Raw genomic sequence first — 16,656 nt, forward strand, 5'->3', positions numbered from 1 at the left:
TAAATAAATGAATTGCAGGGTTGAGAGTTGAGAGTCATGAGAGAAATACAACATCAAATGGAACAAGTTAAGCTAATAGGAGCTTGGCCAAGTCCCTATGTTTACAGAGTCATATGGGCTCTGCAACTTAAAGGCATCAAGTACGAATATGTAGAAGAAAACTTGTCGAACAAGAGTGACATGCTTTTGAAGTACAACCCAGTTCATCAAAAAGTCCCTGTGCTTGTTCATGATGAGAAACCAATCGTTGAGTCCACCGTTATTCTTGAGTACATAGAGGAGGCATGGCCTCGGCATCCTTTGCTCCCCAAAGACCCTTATGACAGAGCCGCGGCGCGATTCTGGATTAAGTTCAGTGATGAAAACCTGGCTCCTACGTTTGTAGCATTCTATATTGGTGTTGGAGAGGAGCATGAGAAGGCGATAAAAGAAGCAAAGGAGAAATTGAAAATCATTGAAGAACAAGGCCTTGGAGACAAGAAATTTTTTGGGGGCAATGAAATTGGGATGGCAGATCTCGTCTTTGGATGGATTGCTAAATCTTTTGGAGTCGTGGAAGAAGTAGTTGGTGTCAAAGTTCTTGACGCCGATAGCTTCCCTCGTTTACATGCTTGGATTGGGAGTTTCAGGAGCCACCCTGTGATTAAAGAGCATCTTCCTGATTGTGATGAGATGTTTGCTTACTACAAGCAGAAAAGGGACATGTTTATTGCCCAAAAAATGGCTTAAAAACGCTGTCATCATTGATCTGTATTTATAATTGTAATTAGAGTGTTGGATAGTCTGTTGCTGTTTGAGCATTTCATAGTTTATTGTGCTTGTATTATAAGGAGATACTCAGTATGTTACTTTTGCTAACAAAGAATAAAGATTAGTCAGTATGTCACTTTTTGCTAATAAAGAACAAAGATTGTCTTGTGGGTGATTTGAAAAATGGAGTTTTAAGAACATAATTTACACAAAAATCAGTTTAGTTTGAAAAAGTCTTATTCACTTCTAATAACATTATTCTTCCTCACAAAGCATTAAACCAGCCGCCCATCTTCTAATTATCTAGTCAAAAATCAAAACATTTCTTGAAGACTAAAGATCATTTTATATTGATGGATACGATACAAGTCAAATGATCTGGAAAAGGAACATCTTTCTTCAATCAAGAAAGCGGAGAGCTCGAGCAAACAGGAAGGCGTTCAATCATAGACAAATTGAAGTTACTGGGCTGGAGAAGAACAAAGAAATCATAATATTCTCGGCATGGAAGAAGTGAAGCTACTGGGAACTTGGCCGAGTTCATTTTGCTACAGAGTTATATGGGCTCTAAAACTAAAAGGAGTGGAATACGAGTATGTGGAAGTGAATATTCACAACAAGAGTGAGTTGCTTCTCCAGCTTAACCCAGTCCACAAACAAGTTCCAGTGCTTGTTCATGGTGGAAGGCCAGTTGCAGAATCAATGGTTATTCTTGAGTACATAGAAGAGGTCTGGCCTCACAATCGCCTGCTTCCAGATGATCCCTCTGGGAGAGCTGAGGCTCGGTTCTGGACAAAATTCGGTGAAGACAAGGTATTCTTATTTATAATCTTTATGTTTATTTCCTTTAACAAGAAATTTAAACGTTTCTCAGTCATATGTAATTCTCTGCGCGATGTTGTAGACTCCAACGTTTTTTGCATTCTTTCATGCTGTTGGGGAAGAGCAAGAGAAGGCTATAAGAGAAGCGAAAGAAATTTTGAAGATCTTGGATGAGAAAGGACTTGAGAAGAAGAAGTTCTTCGGAGGTGACGAGATCGGTTTGACTGATATAGCTTTTGGATGGATAGCTGGCTGGCTTGGAGCTATGGAAGAAGCAGTCGGAGTTAAGCTACTGGACCCAGATAGCTTCCCTCGATTACAGGCATGGGTTGAGAACTTTAAGGAAGTTCCAGTGATCAAAGAGAACCTTCCTGATCATAATGAATTGTTGGTCTACTTCACACGCCTGAGGGATATGTTTATTGCATCAGCTACTTCATAGACACTATCTTTTGAACGGTGTTTCTTCAGTTAACAGGCATCTACTATCTGCTTCTTCTCTTGTTGAAATTTGTGATTCTACATTTTGCTATGTATAACAAATAAAGAGAGGCTGTTTAGTCGGAGATTAAGCAGTTAATATGGAAAAGTACATCCACTGCAATGCCTGGATATATAATGACTTACAAGACTTTATTCTTTGATTTTCATTTGAACCAAAAGGTATCCTTCTTTTTCCCATCAGCTCTAAATTTGATTCTGTGGTGATCAAACTCTAAGTTGCTTCCAAATTCACGCCAGATCACTTGAAAGGTTGAAGTTCAGAATAACCATAACCATAACCATAACGAGGAAAAGAAAATGTACTGCCTAAGAAAAGCAAGGCTTATTATACATTAGCTATCTGAAGAGATTAATGGCCCTCCAAATCCGTCATATTGTTGCTGGAGAAAATACACACTACTTCAACAGTATTGACTAGTTGACTACATTCAACGGTACATCTGATGAATCTCTTAAACCTCCGGACAGTCTTCATCTACATCCAGAGTTCTTGTGTTTTAGCTCTGATAAGAAATAAATTATGTTCATATTAATAAGATATGCTAAGATAATGTCATGAGTTCAATATACAATTTGATTGGAAAACTACAGAGAATAAAGGTCACTTCTGAAACTCGTGGCATGTATTTCTATCAATGAGGTGAATCTCTAGCTTGGTAACCAACGTAGCTAGTTCTCGGCACTTTTAGCTTCAGACAGCAACGGTTCAAGCTCCCCTTTCCGATATAGCTTCACTGTATCTGCATAATGTAAAAGTGTATAGCATATCAGAAACTACAGGAATGATAGTTCAAAAGGAAAGAAAATTATTCTATAAATAACAACTGTCAAACATTGTCGCCCACTGAAAGAGGGGGAGAAAAACCCTCAGAAGAAGGAAATTTTGTTGCCATAAATAATAGGTCAAAACAACAACTCGTATGTATGGCGTACCTGTACAACCGCCGATGTGTTTGCCCCCTGGTCATGGAAAGGAACAAAGAATTTGAGCATTTTATTCATACCATGCAATCAAATATGAAGACGAGAGTCTGTGGAATAATGTAAAAGTGTACTTCCAAAAGCATTTGATCATTTTCTTGTTCCAGTTGGGTTGAGATTTACTGTCAGTTTGAAAAAGAATCTTTTTAAACAACATGAAAGTATGACTGTTTTAATCATTGCTCCCACAATTTGATTACTTTAAGCAATATCTATAGTGTGTCAACTATTGTCATTCCGGTACACGGTTCCAGCAAGATCAAATAACCGTAAACTTAATTCTATAAACATGTTTTTACTTGGTTTGACTCAATCCCAAAGCTAAATCTCAGACGGAGTTAGCTTATCTTATTCAGTTTCCAGCAAAATCCACGTTGTTTGCTGTACTGTAGTCAAGAAATAAACCTTATAGCTGAAATCTCTCCGTCCAGCACATCCATCTCAATCAACATTCCAGACACAAAGAATGTACATTGGTTGTACAAAGCTATATAAAACCAAGTAAAAGGAAAAAGAAGAGGGTGAAACACAAGTCTGGACACCTACACGCCTCACAGGCAGTCTTACGGAAAAATTAATCATAAAGTGGGATCTGAATCAGTTGATGCACGTGACATAAACATTTGTACCATAGAGTTAAAAGTTGTTTAATAACCATCGTACCCTTTATTTCAGGCCAAGTATATGCCAGATAGATCATGGTTAATGACAAGCATTCCAGGAAACATTACTTACCAATGAACACATTTGGGACGGTGTGCTGTCCGGTAAGCCTTTCTAGCAACTTCTGCAGTTGGGGACCTTGGGGACCTAAAAAACCGAAAGGTCTTGATATTTTAATTGATCTAAATAAGAACGCCATGTGATAGATCATATAAGCTAATGCTCATCTTCCATCTAGTGAAAACAAATTTGAAAACCATTCCCTCCATGGAAGAATGATTGTCCGAAAGTGCAATGTAACTTTACGTTTTACTAAGATTCGCCAAGACATCAGTGTATTATGACATATTATGTAAATTGGGTGCAAATCAAGGTTGCCATCGGAATATTATGAACAGAATAATGTTCAATGCTTTAATTTTAATGCCAAGATCACGAATTCGGAATCCAACTCAATTAACCAGTGAATATGAACAATATTATTAGTTATCTAATCAGTACTGAGAGTCGCATACCCATTTCGTCCAATTCAATAACCAATGGCTCCACACCAAGCCTCTTGAACAATAATTTCACCTCAGATGAATACCTGCAAAACCCAAAAGAAAAAAAAAAGGAATTGTAATCACCAAAATCACACAGCAAACATAACATGTCTTGATTTTCCTTTAAAAGAGAATCAATATAAATTAAGGGTGGTGACGGAATTCAACTTACGAGCACCAAGTTTTGGAGTAAACGACAACTGGATTCTCGGAAACAGTCTTTTTAACGCTCTCCTCAAGCCTAGACCCGTACGAAGAAGCCATGGCTTGAACGGAAACGGCACCGTACCTTCTTCTTCTGCCATTGACGCTCAAGCTCGTTCTTGAGCTGAACGTGTAATAATTGTTGGCGGTTACAAGACCGGGGTTGCTAGTGGGGATGTGAGAGAGAGAGCGAGAAGGATTCAGAGAAAGAGAAGTGAATTGGGTGAGATTTGATGGAACTGCCATTGTCCCTTTTTCACTTTTTTTTTTTTTTCTCTTTTTCTTTTCCTCTTTTTTCTCTCCTCAGTGTTGTTGCGCCTGCGCTCTGCAATTTTCTTGGAGCTTTTTCATTTGTTAATTTTTTGGTTGGTGAGTAATTTAGCTGGTCATTGATAGAGTGAACCCACGTACCGGTTGAATTACTAACGCACGGAATAGAATTGTAATCGACCAACTCATGGGGTGTATTTAGCATTACCCATTACATATCGGAATCTTGGGCTTCTATCAACCCCCCATTATTCTTTGAAAACCCCCTTTTCAAATAAGACTCCAATCAATGCTAAAAATACTCATTTTTTTTTTCCTTATAAATTAGCACTCATTTATTTGAGTCTGCAATTTTTAACAGTTCTCTCGCCTAAATTCGTTTGCAACCTTCTTAAGTCACCCTCCACATAAATAACCTACAAGTGATAGGTTTTTTGAAGTTTTGTTAATCTCCCTTTCTCTTCAAATTCTCTCTTTACAAACTCGAAAATACTAGCATCCTAAGAATAAATATAATTAATATTAAAAAAAAAAAGAAAAAGAGAAATCAATTATTTTAAAATTTATAAACCAATTGAATAGAGGAGAGCCAAAAAATTAAAAAAAAAATAAAGATAATAGATTGATGATATACATGAAGAGTTTTGTAGGCATATCAGTGGTAGCAAACAAGATAAGAGAGAGAAAATATGTGTGGGTTCATTATATTTTTATTTGTCCTTAAATTTAATTTCAACGTAAGAGGGATTTTATTAAATGTATGGAATGGGTGTTAAAACTTAAAAGCCCAGTGGTGTCTTCTGTTTTCATTAATCATTAATTGCAAACAAATTATTTAATTTATTATTATTAACTTACACGCTCATTTTATTTATTTTTAATTAACCGGCGAGGGACTGTCGTGGCTGTCGGGAACTCCTCGGTATTTAATTTACCTTTTATCATGGCCTAACATTGGAATTCAAAAATGATTTAAAAAATTTATTATTAGTTGCAAGATAGAATTTGCAGTGTTCTATATTGGATTCAATGTTTAATTTTTAAATAAATTTAACTTATGTATAATACCAAAACAAAATGAATTGGTGGATCAAAAATAGGTCTAATTTGGGTTTTGGTTTTTTTGGTACTTTAACTAATACTTTTGTAATGGAGGCATAAGATTAGACTAAGAAATAATTTGAAAGATTGATTACATATAAAATTCCACTATCGGAATATGTACCCGAAATCATGAACATAATAGTATTTGCCAGTGTGCTGTAATAGTTTCAATACTAAAAATTGAAATAAATTTAATCTATATAAAAGAATAATAGCAATTGAATTGGTTTTCTCAAAAACAAAAAAAGAATTGGTGGATAAAAGATTAAGGTAATTACTGTTTTTTTTTTTTTTTTGGTGATTGTGGCACTATTTTTTGTGCACATGAAATTCAATTGTAAAATATGAAACAAATTTTAATTTGGATAATTTATAAAGTCTAACTAGCGTTCCGGTACTTAGGCCCAAATTCTTAATCGGGTTTGGGCTAATCGGAGCCCAATTGCAATATTTTTAACTTCGACAGCCATTTCGAATACTGTAGAAGTGAGACTGGTTTCTTTGGGACCGAGCATTATTCTTCCTTCATATCTTGAGGAGGCTCTCGTGAATCATGAATGATACATTTACTATGTCTGATTCTTCTCGTTTCTGTCCAGTGCAGTGATTTTATTTTAGGAAATTTTGTTTCAAGAGTTCTTTTATCTACTGAAATGCAAAATATTCAAAGACATTTCCTGGAACTCCAAGATCGGCATTTGTAAACCAACTTCACATTGTTCTTATTTCTATTCAATCAATTTCTTAATCTTTTCTCTGAACTTTATATTTGTAGCTGCATTTTTTTCCCCTTCTTCTATAATTATATTCCTGATAACGTCTTACACAATAAGGCTTAAAGTCAGTTCCTGCTCTGTCAAAGCTTCAAAGTTTGTGATACTATTATGTCCGAAACTGTCAGTCCTGCCACTGGATTTGAAAAGACAACGAGTGGGCTCTGACAACTTGGCTTTGTCAGTTGGAGATCATGGCTTGCATTGATAGGGTTCAAGTTTGTCATTGGTTGTGTTATTGCATGCCCATGATATTATTTATGCTTCAGAATATTGGATACTGACTCTTTCAAATGAGTTTGGTCAGGAGTCAGGACTCTGGATCGCATCACATTGTCAAAATTTAGGTTTATTGGAAGGATGAGAACAATAATATCAACAATAATTTGGGGGAGAATCTAGGGTTTTAGACTTAGAAAATCAGTGGAACAACCTGGTCGCTTGTTTTTGGTGAGTTCTATGAGTTTACTAGTTTTCCATGTTAAAAAATAATTAATTTTTTGTCAAAATAATCACTCAAATTCTAAGAATATTTATATTATGTTACGAAGAATCAATAAACGAATATGTAGAAATGTATCTAAATTCATAATATTTAATTATTTTTTAAAATTGTGTGATTTGTCTTATAAATCAACATATTATTCTAAAAAATTCTTTAAACTTTTCTCTACACTCTCTCTCATGATGAGATGTCAAAAAGAATAAAATGTTTTGTGTAATCTGCGGACTATAACTATAAATAACTTTTCTATTATCTTTAAGTATTTTTATTTCAGCTCATTATAAGAATAAGAATTACTGTTAAGTATTTATATATTAAAAACCTACATCTTATCAGATACATTAAGTCTAAATTATTAAAAATTTTAATAGATTACTTTTAATTAAGTTTAACCTTATATGATAATTTACATCAAATGATTATTTACATATAAACCCAGCGTTGGATTAAAATTCCAACATTTCATTCACTGTAGTCGGTTTGTTAGAGTCTGTAGCATTGCGATGTTGAACTATCACTCTATCAGGAAGTTGATCGATAAATTAATCAAGGAATCGAATATTATGAAGGAAATATTCAATGAGTGCTTCATCAGTTCATCCAGGTCCACCCCCAGAATCATAAATGACGTGGCCATGTGAAGGATATTAAATTCTGAGTTGCAGAGTATCCTGATTTGTGCATACTGAAGAAAATGGGCCCTTCCCATGGGATAGTGGCTAGGGAAAAGTGATGACTGTTCCATGTGTTATTTTGCTAGTGTTAGCAGCGGTGTTCAGATGAGAAGATAACAGAAACACGAAAATGAGTACAAGCAGAACACGACATGCCGCAGTGGTTAGATGCATTCAGATTTTTTGGAAAACTAAAGTTGCTCATATGAAGGCTGGATGATGACAGGAAAAAATGAGTCATTGGCTTATCAAAAGTAGATAAATGAATAGATAAGAAGGATATGTTGGGTGCAAGCGGAAGTGCAGAAAAATTTTTATTTAAGAACAGAGTATTTTGCTGGAAATTTCTGAAACTTTATTGTTTAATTCATTTTTTCGTTTTTCTCTTGCTTTTCATACAACCAGAGTTCTATATTTATATGCATTATAGACAACTCTAGAGATTACATTAATCATGCTTTACATTTCCAAAGTCACATTGCAAACATCAATTCTACCCTTTACTTCACGTTGAAAAACAAACCAAATAACCCTTCAAACTTCTTGCTCAATTTACTAGATTACTAATTATATCTCAACACCCCCTCTTAATTAGTAATCTTCAATTGCTTCTTGAATTTTTCAAACTTCTCAATGATGATTGCTTTGGTCAGAAAATCTGCTGGCTGCTCATTAGTGCTGATAAACTCCATATTAACTTCTCCTTTGCTTACTAAGTCACGGATGTAGTGATAACGCAGCTCAATGTGCTTAGATTTAGCATGAAATACAGGGTTCTTTGTTAGAGCAATGGCTGACATGTTGTCACAATAAATTGTTGTTGCAGCATCTTGATTGAACTGCAAATCCTTGAGAATTCTTCTAAGCCAAACGGCTTCACAAGCTGATTCAGTTGCTACAATGTACTCTGCCTCGGCTGAGGATAAAGCTACTGACTTCTGCTTCCTTGAGCTCCATGAAATCACATTTGTACCAAGACAAAATAAATAACCTGATGTGCTTTTTCTGTCATCAAAGGAACCAGCCCAGTCACTGTCAGTAAAACCAACAAGCTTGCAATTGTCTTCTTTTTCATACATGATCCCCTTCTTTTTTGTTCCTTGAAGATACCTTAAGATTCTCTTTGCTGCAATATAATGGGACTTCCTTGGATCATTCATAAATCTAGAAAGAACACTAACTGAGTGCAAAATGTCAGGTCTTGAGTTGGTTAGATAAATCAACGAACCAACCAAGCTTCTATAGATTCTTGCGTCAGCCTTTTCTTCTTTTTCATCATGTTTCAATTTTTTCATTCAAACCCATAGGAGTAGGTGCTGGTTTGCATTTGAACATGTGGAATTTCTTCAACAAATCTTCTACGTATTTTTCTTGACAAAAGAAGATTTTTCCTCTGGCTTGCTTCACTTGAATGCCAAGAAAATACTTCTTTAAGCCCAAGTCAGTCATCTCAAATTCATTTAGCATGCTTTTTTTAAACTCTTCCACCATTTTCAGATTAGTGCCACAATAAATTAGATCATCAACATAAAGGCAAACAATAACGAAATCAGTACCTTCCTTTTTGACATAAAGAGAAGGTTCACTTGAGCTTCTGTCAAATCCATTTTTAACGAAATATCTATCAATTCTGCTATTCCACGCTCGAGGGGCTTGCTTCAAGCCATACAAGGCTTTTCGGAGTCGATAAACTTTGTTTTCTTCACCTTTCACTTCATATCCTTTAGGCTGCTCAACATAAACCTCTTCTTCAATTTCACCATTTAGAAATGCCGATTTTACATCTAGCTGAAACACATTTAATTCCATTTGGGCTGCCAATGCAAGAACAGTTCGAATAGTCTCCATTCGAGCTACGAGAGCAAACGTTTATGTAAAATCAACTCCAGGCAGCTGAGAGTATCCTTTGGCAACGAGCCGCGCCTTATATTTTTGAACTGAACCATCTTCATTGTACTTGATTTTGAAGATCCATTTCAGCCCAATTGTTTCTTTTCCATTTGGCAAATTAACCATCTCCCAAGTTTTATTTTTCACAATGGTGGCCATTTCCTCGTTCATTGCTTTTATCCAATCTTCATTTCTTGAGGCCTCCTCAAAGTCTTGAGGCTCACAAGAAAATAAAGCAAGTTCACATGACTCATAAATTTCTCTCATTGACTTTATCTTCCTTGGAGGGCTTTCATCATCCGAAGAACTTTCTGCTGCTGAATTTGGAGAATTTGGTTCCAAATTATTTTGCTGTGAAGAATTTAGTGGAGATACAGGAGCTTCAAAAAAGCTAGATGCTTGAGATTGATCTTTTTCCTACTGCCAAGCTGATGCCTCATCAAATACAACATCTCTTGAGATAACAAGCTTATTTGTTGTAGGATTCAACAACCGATACCCTTTAGACTCATCACTATAGCCAATAAACAAATATTTTTCACCTTTTTCATCAAACTTCTCCCTGTTTTGAGCTGGAATAAGAGCATAAGCAATACTCCCAAAAATCTTCAAGTGATCAACAGTTGGCTTTCGGTTGTGCCAAGCTTTAAATGGAGTTTTGTCTCTAACAGCTTTTGTAGGAGACCTGTTGAGGATGTACACAGCTGTATGACATGCTTCTGCCCATAAATTGTTAGGAATGCCTTTGCCTTTTAACATGCTTCTTGCCATCTCTACAATGGTACGGTTCTTCCGTTCTGCGACTCCGTTTTGTTGTGGACTTCGGCTGACAGTAAGTTGTCTTTGAATTCCATTATCCCTGCAATAATTCATGAATGGAGTGTAGATAAATTCACCACCATGATCAGTTCTCAAGGTCTTCATTTTGCATCCACTTTGCCTTTCTGCAAGAGCTTTAAACTGAAGAAAAGTTGAGAAAGCTTCTGATTTTTCATTCAAAAAATAAATCCACATCATCCTTGTATAGTCATCAACAAAAAGAATGAAATATCTCCTGTTATTGAGAGAGAGAGTCCTTGTAGGACCACAAATATCAGCATGCACCAATTCCAACGGAGCTTTGGCTCTCCATGAATTTTTAGGAAATGGAAGTCTATGCATTTTTCCATATATACAGCCCTCGCAAACTTTTTCATATCTTCCAACATCAGGTAAGCCAATCACCATGTTCTTTTGCTTGAGCAAATTCAGCCCTTTATAGTTTAAATGGCCATATCTGAGATGCCATAAATTTGACAAATCTGAATTTTCAGTTTTGAGAGCAACATTCTCATCAAGTGGCATAACAAGAGGAAAAACTTTGTTCTTTGACATTTCAACAACGGCCACTGTGTGATTATTAGTTTTATCAATAATTTTGCATTTCTCATCATCAAAATAAATTGAAAAACCCTTTTGAATTAGCTGCCCCACACTCAAGAGGTTTTGAGTTAAATTTGGAACATAAAGAACGTCAGAAATAAGCTTTTTATTACCTCCCTTTGTATGGACAGCAATAGTGCCTTTTCCCACAGCTTTCTGCATCTTTCCATCTCCAAGCTTCACTTGCGAATTAAAACTTTGGTCAAGGCTGATGAAAATGTCACGTTCTCCAGTCATGTGGTTGCTGCAGCCGCTATCCAAGTACCACAAATTATATGATTCACGTTCAGCACCTTTACTTGAATAAAACAAGTAATCTCCATCACCTTCTTTTGTAAAATTTGCCTCATTTTTTCCTTTCTTATTTTGATACCAGCAATCCCTTTCAGAATGGTTAGGAATGCGACACCTTGTGCATTTATAACGACAATCTTTTGATTCATGATTAGACCGATTACAAATGATGCACTGAGAATCTGAATTTTGCTGTGAATTCCCTCTGTCATTTTTCCACTTGTTGCGGTTGTCGTTCTGTTCTCTTTTCCCTTTGCCACGCTGTCCGTTTCTTTGAGACGAGCCTCCATTCTTCTGGTCTTTCTTGCTGCTTTTATTCTGATCTGAATTATTAATCTTTGACTGAAAAGCTTGCTCTGTAGGCTGACTTGAAGGTCGATTGATTCTTTGCTCATGAGACCGTAATGATCCTGACAAATCTGAAAAAGTCATCTTGGACAAATCCCTTGATTCTTCAATGGCTGCTGCTACATGATCAAACTTTGGAGGAAGACATCTCAGCACCTTTTCATTCACCTTCTTGTCTTCAATGGAGTCCCCGCAACCTTTAATCTGGTTCACAATCTCAGTAACTCTACTGCAAAAATCCTGAACTCCATCACTGTCTTTCATTGATAAATTATCGAACTCTTTCCACAAAGTCTGTAACTTGATGGTGACTGCCTTTTCGGAACCTTGAAATTCTTGTTTTAAGATTTCCCAAGCATTTTTGGCCTTTTTGACACCAAATATTCTGGGGAAAATTGACTTACTAACACCTTGTTGGATATATCGAAATGCCGTGGCATTTCTCTGTATGTTTTCTTTGTACTGTTGTTGATGTGCTGGAGTCCAATCTGAAGAACTTGCAGATTCTGGTGGTTCAGCATATCCATCTTCAACAACATCCCATAAATTTTGAGAGAGGAAAAAGGTTTCCATTTGATTACTCCAATATTCATAATGTACCCCTTCAAATATTGGAACTTGACTGGGAGCATATGAAAATAATGTGGGTAGGGTATTTGATGTCATTTTGAGGGTGTTTTAGAAAAGCTCTGATACCAAATTTGTTGGGTACAAGCGGAAGTGCAGAAAAATTTTTATTTAAGAACAGAGTATTTTGCTGGAAATTTCTGAAACTTTATTGTTTAATTCATTTTTTCGTTTTTCTCTTGCTTTTCATACAACCAGAGTTCTATATTTATATGCATTATAGACAACTCTAGAGATTACATTAATCATGCTTTACATTTCCAAAGCCACATTGCAAACATCAATTCTACCCTTTACTTCACGTTGAAAAACAAACCAAATAACCCTTCAAACTTCTTGCTTAATTTACTAGATTACTAATTATATCTCAACAGGATACACAGGTCCCTGAGTTTATAGCACATCGGAATTAGTTCTAATGTGATTGTGAGCTACTTTCTAGGCTGTTTGGGACTGTGAAAAGCAAAGGCCGAAACGTGGCTTGATTCTTAAATCTTAATCCTACAATAATTTAAAACGATTCTCAGGAGCTTATAATTGCCACATATCTTATGATTATCTATTTTCAGAGCTGAACGATGCTACATATATAGAACCCACGGGTTGTTCTTAATCTGGAAATTTCATTTTACCAGTTTCTGTATTCCTTTGTCTTTTCTTATTGTTTCTGTCAAGGATACGACTTTGTTGTTGCATGTTTCTCAATTAACCTAGCTAATATGACCGAGTTTAGTATTAAATGTTACCACGTATTGATTTTTGATCCGGTGTTTCGTTGCCGCTGTGACTTGCTCAACGTTTAACCCCAGTGAGAGTGAATGAGATTGTGAAGTTGGATTTGAACTTCTCGTCTCACTGAAAAGAACATATATATATGTTTGGCTTCTTTAAATGATTTGTTTATTTTTTAGCTTTTACATTTTATTTGTGGATGAAAGGACTCTTACGGAGTTTGAAAGTGGTAGCTTAAAGCTTTGATTAGGAACTAACTTATCTGCACACTCTTATCTCTTTGCAACTTTAGTAAAGGGCATGCAACGACAAATACCTAATTACTTAGGTAGCTATCTCTGTCTGGATTACTCACATGCCCATTTGTTAAAAGATTTAGGCAGAAAAACCTCCGAAGGCTTATGGGTTGAACTATTTTATGAAAATTTGGCTGGTTAAAAATCCACTTGCAGGTAACAATTTTGGGCTTACTAAAGTTAAATTCAGAGATGGCAAAAAGAAGCATGGAGGTGTCGTGGTGTAGTTGGTTATCACGTCAGTCTAACACACTGAAGGTCTCCGGTTCGAGTCCGGGCGACGCCAGTGAAATCATTTTTTTGGACTCTTTGGCTTCTGGCTCCCAGTTCCCTCCACAGCACTAATTAAACCATTTAGAATAGCTCAACAGCATATTCTTCAGCTCATTGGCCAAATGTTTGTTAGTTTTTAAAGCTCATTTCAACTGGATTCAAGTATTCAATTATGCTTACAGTAAAGATTTAGCTGTAATTTTGCATGAGGGCTTTGTTTGTGGCATGTGCAAGGCATCACAGAGAGATTTATAAACGTAAGTTTGGTCAAACAAAAAGACAATAATATTAAATGGATATTGTGATGTGCAGCCCCATTCTTGGAATCAGCTATCCTCTAAAAAACACCAAACCAAAGGCAGTGCGCGTGGCGGAGCTGAGGTGCATTATTTAGAGAGACTAATCGTGAGTTATTAAGAGTATGCGAAGTTTCAATCTTTTATATGTCAACTGGGAATAATGATCATCATATTTAAAATCAAAGTACTAGTTTTCTGAAATGAGAAAGAAGAATATAGCATTCTTCCTCAACTACAACTCCATTGATCAATAGTTGCCACAAAGCTGACAGCTTAGAAAGAGATTTGATTCTTTGAATAATTGTCAAATTAATATATGAAACTCTTGTGATAGGAGAAACAAGAGAATCCTAACTAGTTTCTTTAGATTACAAGATTAATTACTTGAGCTCTTTTCAAGTTCATTTATTTATTTTATTTGGGTTAAATTAATGCAGTAGAAATCATCATAAAAACTAGAGAGAGAGGGAGAGGGAGTATTTGATTGAAAAAAGATTAAATTTCTTTATATCACATATAAGTTACAATTCTACGCTGTAAATACAAAGACTACATGAAACTTGGTAAGAATTAAATTCAAACAAAAAGAAAGAACAAGAAAAAGCCTCATCATCCTCAGTTTACAAAATGCCCAAACATTTCAAAACTTGGGCCTTTGGAGAGGGCTCCGTCTGTGTGCTGTCTGTTTCTTTATTTTCCTGTGTATGACAGTCTATATATTTTTTTTTTATTTTTTTACAACTAACATAACAAAAATCGATCCTAGCTGTTCAGTACAAAGGCTTCTGAATCGATGATTTAGAACTGAGAAATGCATCTTCTATGGCAAGCAGTGGTTCTCTTTTTCTGTTGCTTAGTTTCTTCTTTCCAGACCTTGCCAATATCTTGTGCAATTCTCATGGCATCTGATGATGCACCGGAGAGCCCTCTCCTTGTGAACCCAACTGCATAGAGTCCGGCGTTTCCTTTCCAGCCATGTGGAAATGGTGCCTTTGGGAATCCGTTCTCGGAGAAAAATTCACTTTCCTGCGCATCATAAAACCAAAACAAGATCAGCTTATTTGTCCACACTTGGCTAATTGATCACAGCAGAACCTTCCTAAAGAATTGGAACTTTCTCTTACCTGAAGCCAAGAAGGAACATTGCTGCGGTACCCTGTAGCGAGAACAATTGCGTCAATATCAAGTTTCTCCCCGTTAATAAGTTCAGCTTGGCCACATGAAATCCTCTTGATTCCAGGGACCACGTTGATATGCCCGGATCTGATTTTCTTCAAAGCCCCGATATCCAGTACTGGGGTCTTTCCCATAGTGTTTTTGAGTGCCAACGGTCCCATCGATGGCCTCTTTAGCCCATAACTTTCGGTGTTTCCGAGTATGAACCATGCTAAAATCAACAAAATCTTGTCAACTAGCCATAGTGGTAGCCATTTCATCATCAATGTCGCCAATTCGAATGTCGATTTACCAAGGATTTCTCTTGGCAACACATGAACCTGTAGACCAAAACCAGAGCTTGATTAGAAGAATCCAATTTTTTACTACATTTCTTAAAATATAACTTTTTTTTTTTTAAAAAAAAAAGAAGAAGTATTATATCGATAACAATACTTACCGAGCTACGAACAACCATTGATGGAGAGGCATTGTGGTTACTAAGATCAAGAGACAGTTCCATGCCAGAATTGCCACAGCCGACAACTAGTACTTTCTTTCCCTTGTATTTTTCGCCGGACTTGTAATCACAAGCGTGAATAACTTCACCCCCAAAGTCCGCCAATCCTTCAATGTCTGGCATAACACGCTCAGCATTTTCGCCAGTAGCTACTACGAGCCACCGGCAAATGTATTCGAACTCGGTCTTGGTCGAGCCAGCTGAGGAAGCGGTCTTGACCCTCCACAAGCCACTGGTCTCATCGTACCTAGCTGACTGAACGCACTCGTTGAATCGTGGGTTGATTTCGAATTTCTCAGCGTATGATTCAAGATATTGAATGAATTGTCTCTTTGTTGGGTACTCGGGGAAGTCTTCGGGGAATTGTAGTTTAGGCAGTTGGCAGAATTGCTTAGGTAGGTGAAGGTTAAGCCTGTCGTAGGTGCGTTTTTGCCATAAAGATGCTATGCATTCAGCTCTTTCGAGCATAACAAAGGGCACTCCTTGGTCTCTCAGGCAAGCAGCTGTGGCTAGACCAGATGGTCCGGCCCCGACGATGACTGGACCGTTTACCCAAATGCATCTACGAGACAAGAAATCTTCATGATTAACAAGACGAAACAAATTCTCCATTTTGAAAAAGGATTCTATTTTGGGATTGTTCAGGAGAAAGTATGAAATAAAGTTGAATAGAGAGCTAATGAGAGAATTGAGTTTGTTAATTGCTTTGGTTGTCGTTGTTGTGTTTGGTTTGGAGGGAGAGTGGGATGCTTATATAGAGGGAGTTGGCTAAGGGATGTGCTGATGTGCATGTGACTGTGGTGCTCTTTACATTGAATCTTCATCAAGTAATTATGCAAAAACCTTGCAGTTCGATTATTCAGAATACGTGGAAGGCTAATATAGGTGGTGGTGTTGCTTTCGGTTATGCAATTAAATAGACAACAATGTGACACGTGTCCTCATGATTAAGAATGTAAAGTGGGTTTTCAGCTTTTTATTAAGTTAATTTGATTATTGTGGTGA

At 36.5% G+C, this 16,656-nt stretch overlaps 4 protein-coding genes and 1 non-coding gene across 7 annotated transcripts; 3 read left to right on the forward strand and 2 right to left on the reverse strand.

Moving 5' to 3' along the window:
* LOC102616984 (glutathione transferase GST 23-like) lies at positions 1-784 on the forward strand. Its single transcript, XM_052438486.1, has one exon. It carries the CDS (start codon positions 37-39, stop codon positions 727-729), a length of 693 nt encoding a protein of 230 aa, XP_052294446.1. The 5' UTR covers positions 1-36; the 3' UTR covers positions 730-784.
* Positions 785-987: 203 nt separating this feature from the next.
* On the forward strand, positions 988-2,059 carry LOC102617095 (probable glutathione S-transferase). Its single transcript, XM_025099119.2, has 2 exons — positions 988-1,563; positions 1,655-2,059. The coding sequence occupies exons 1-2, from the start codon at positions 1,255-1,257 to the stop codon at positions 2,012-2,014; spliced, it is 669 nt and encodes a 222-aa protein (XP_024954887.2). The 5' UTR covers positions 988-1,254; the 3' UTR covers positions 2,015-2,059.
* Positions 2,060-2,365: 306 nt separating this feature from the next.
* Positions 2,366-4,835, reverse strand: LOC102616400 (glutaredoxin-C5, chloroplastic). 3 transcript variants are annotated; one of them, XR_370876.4, is made up of 6 exons: positions 4,438-4,835; positions 4,236-4,309; positions 3,793-3,867; positions 3,010-3,036; positions 2,682-2,816; positions 2,366-2,579 (listed from the first exon to the last, which is right to left on the reverse strand). XR_370876.4 is itself a non-coding variant. In XM_006480096.4 (5 exons), exons 1-5 carry the CDS (start codon positions 4,713-4,715, stop codon positions 2,746-2,748), a joined length of 525 nt encoding a protein of 174 aa, XP_006480159.2. In that variant the 5' UTR covers positions 4,716-4,835; the 3' UTR covers positions 2,366-2,745. The 3 variants fall into 3 exon arrangements, 1 of the variants encoding a protein (XP_006480159.2); XR_370875.4 differs by having other exon boundaries at positions 2,666-2,816; XM_006480096.4 differs by having other exon boundaries at positions 2,366-2,816.
* An 8,781-nt stretch (positions 4,836-13,616) lies between these two features.
* On the forward strand, positions 13,617-13,690 carry TRNAV-AAC (transfer RNA valine (anticodon AAC)). Its single transcript has one exon. It is a non-coding gene; the product is annotated as a tRNA-Val (tRNA).
* Positions 13,691-14,455: 765 nt separating this feature from the next.
* LOC102616113 (probable indole-3-pyruvate monooxygenase YUCCA5) lies at positions 14,456-16,387 on the reverse strand. Its single transcript, XM_006480095.4, has 3 exons — positions 15,592-16,387; positions 15,101-15,472; positions 14,456-15,002 (listed from the first exon to the last, which is right to left on the reverse strand). Exons 1-3 carry the CDS (start codon positions 16,261-16,263, stop codon positions 14,775-14,777), a joined length of 1,272 nt encoding a protein of 423 aa, XP_006480158.2. The 5' UTR covers positions 16,264-16,387; the 3' UTR covers positions 14,456-14,774.
* Between the last annotated feature and the right edge of the window lie 269 nt (positions 16,388-16,656).

Source organism: Citrus sinensis, chromosome 3, assembly GCF_022201045.2.
Source record: "Citrus sinensis cultivar Valencia sweet orange chromosome 3, DVS_A1.0, whole genome shotgun sequence".
Taxonomy (NCBI): domain Eukaryota; kingdom Viridiplantae; phylum Streptophyta; class Magnoliopsida; order Sapindales; family Rutaceae; genus Citrus; species Citrus sinensis.

Bases quoted from the DNA above. Each gene is read 5' to 3' on its own strand.
- LOC102616113 (XM_006480095.4), bottom strand. From the start codon at position 16,263: ATGGAGAATTTGTTTCGTCTTGTTAATCATGAAGATTTCTTGTCTCGT. The intron at 15,473-15,591 runs GTAAGTATTGTT...TTTGGTCTACAG, and splicing joins CAATGGTTGTTCGTAGCTCG to GTTCATGTGTTGCCAAGAGA. The intron at 15,003-15,100 runs GTAAGAGAAAGT...TATGATGCGCAG, and splicing joins ATGTTCCTTCTTGGCTTCAG to GAAAGTGAATTTTTCTCCGA.
- LOC102616984 (XM_052438486.1), top strand. From the start codon at position 37: ATGAGAGAAATACAACATCAAATGGAACAAGTTAAGCTAATAGGAGCT.
- LOC102617095 (XM_025099119.2), top strand. From the start codon at position 1,255: ATGGAAGAAGTGAAGCTACTGGGAACTTGGCCGAGTTCATTTTGCTAC. The intron at 1,564-1,654 runs GTATTCTTATTT...GCGATGTTGTAG, and splicing joins CAAAATTCGGTGAAGACAAG to ACTCCAACGTTTTTTGCATT.
- LOC102616400 (XM_006480096.4), bottom strand. From the start codon at position 4,715: ATGGCAGTTCCATCAAATCTCACCCAATTCACTTCTCTTTCTCTGAAT. The intron at 3,868-4,235 runs GTATGCGACTCT...TCGGTTTTTTAG, and splicing joins TATTGAATTGGACGAAATGG to GTCCCCAAGGTCCCCAACTG. The intron at 2,817-3,009 runs GTACGCCATACA...TACATTATGCAG, and splicing joins ACACATCGGCGGTTGTACAG to ATACAGTGAAGCTATATCGG.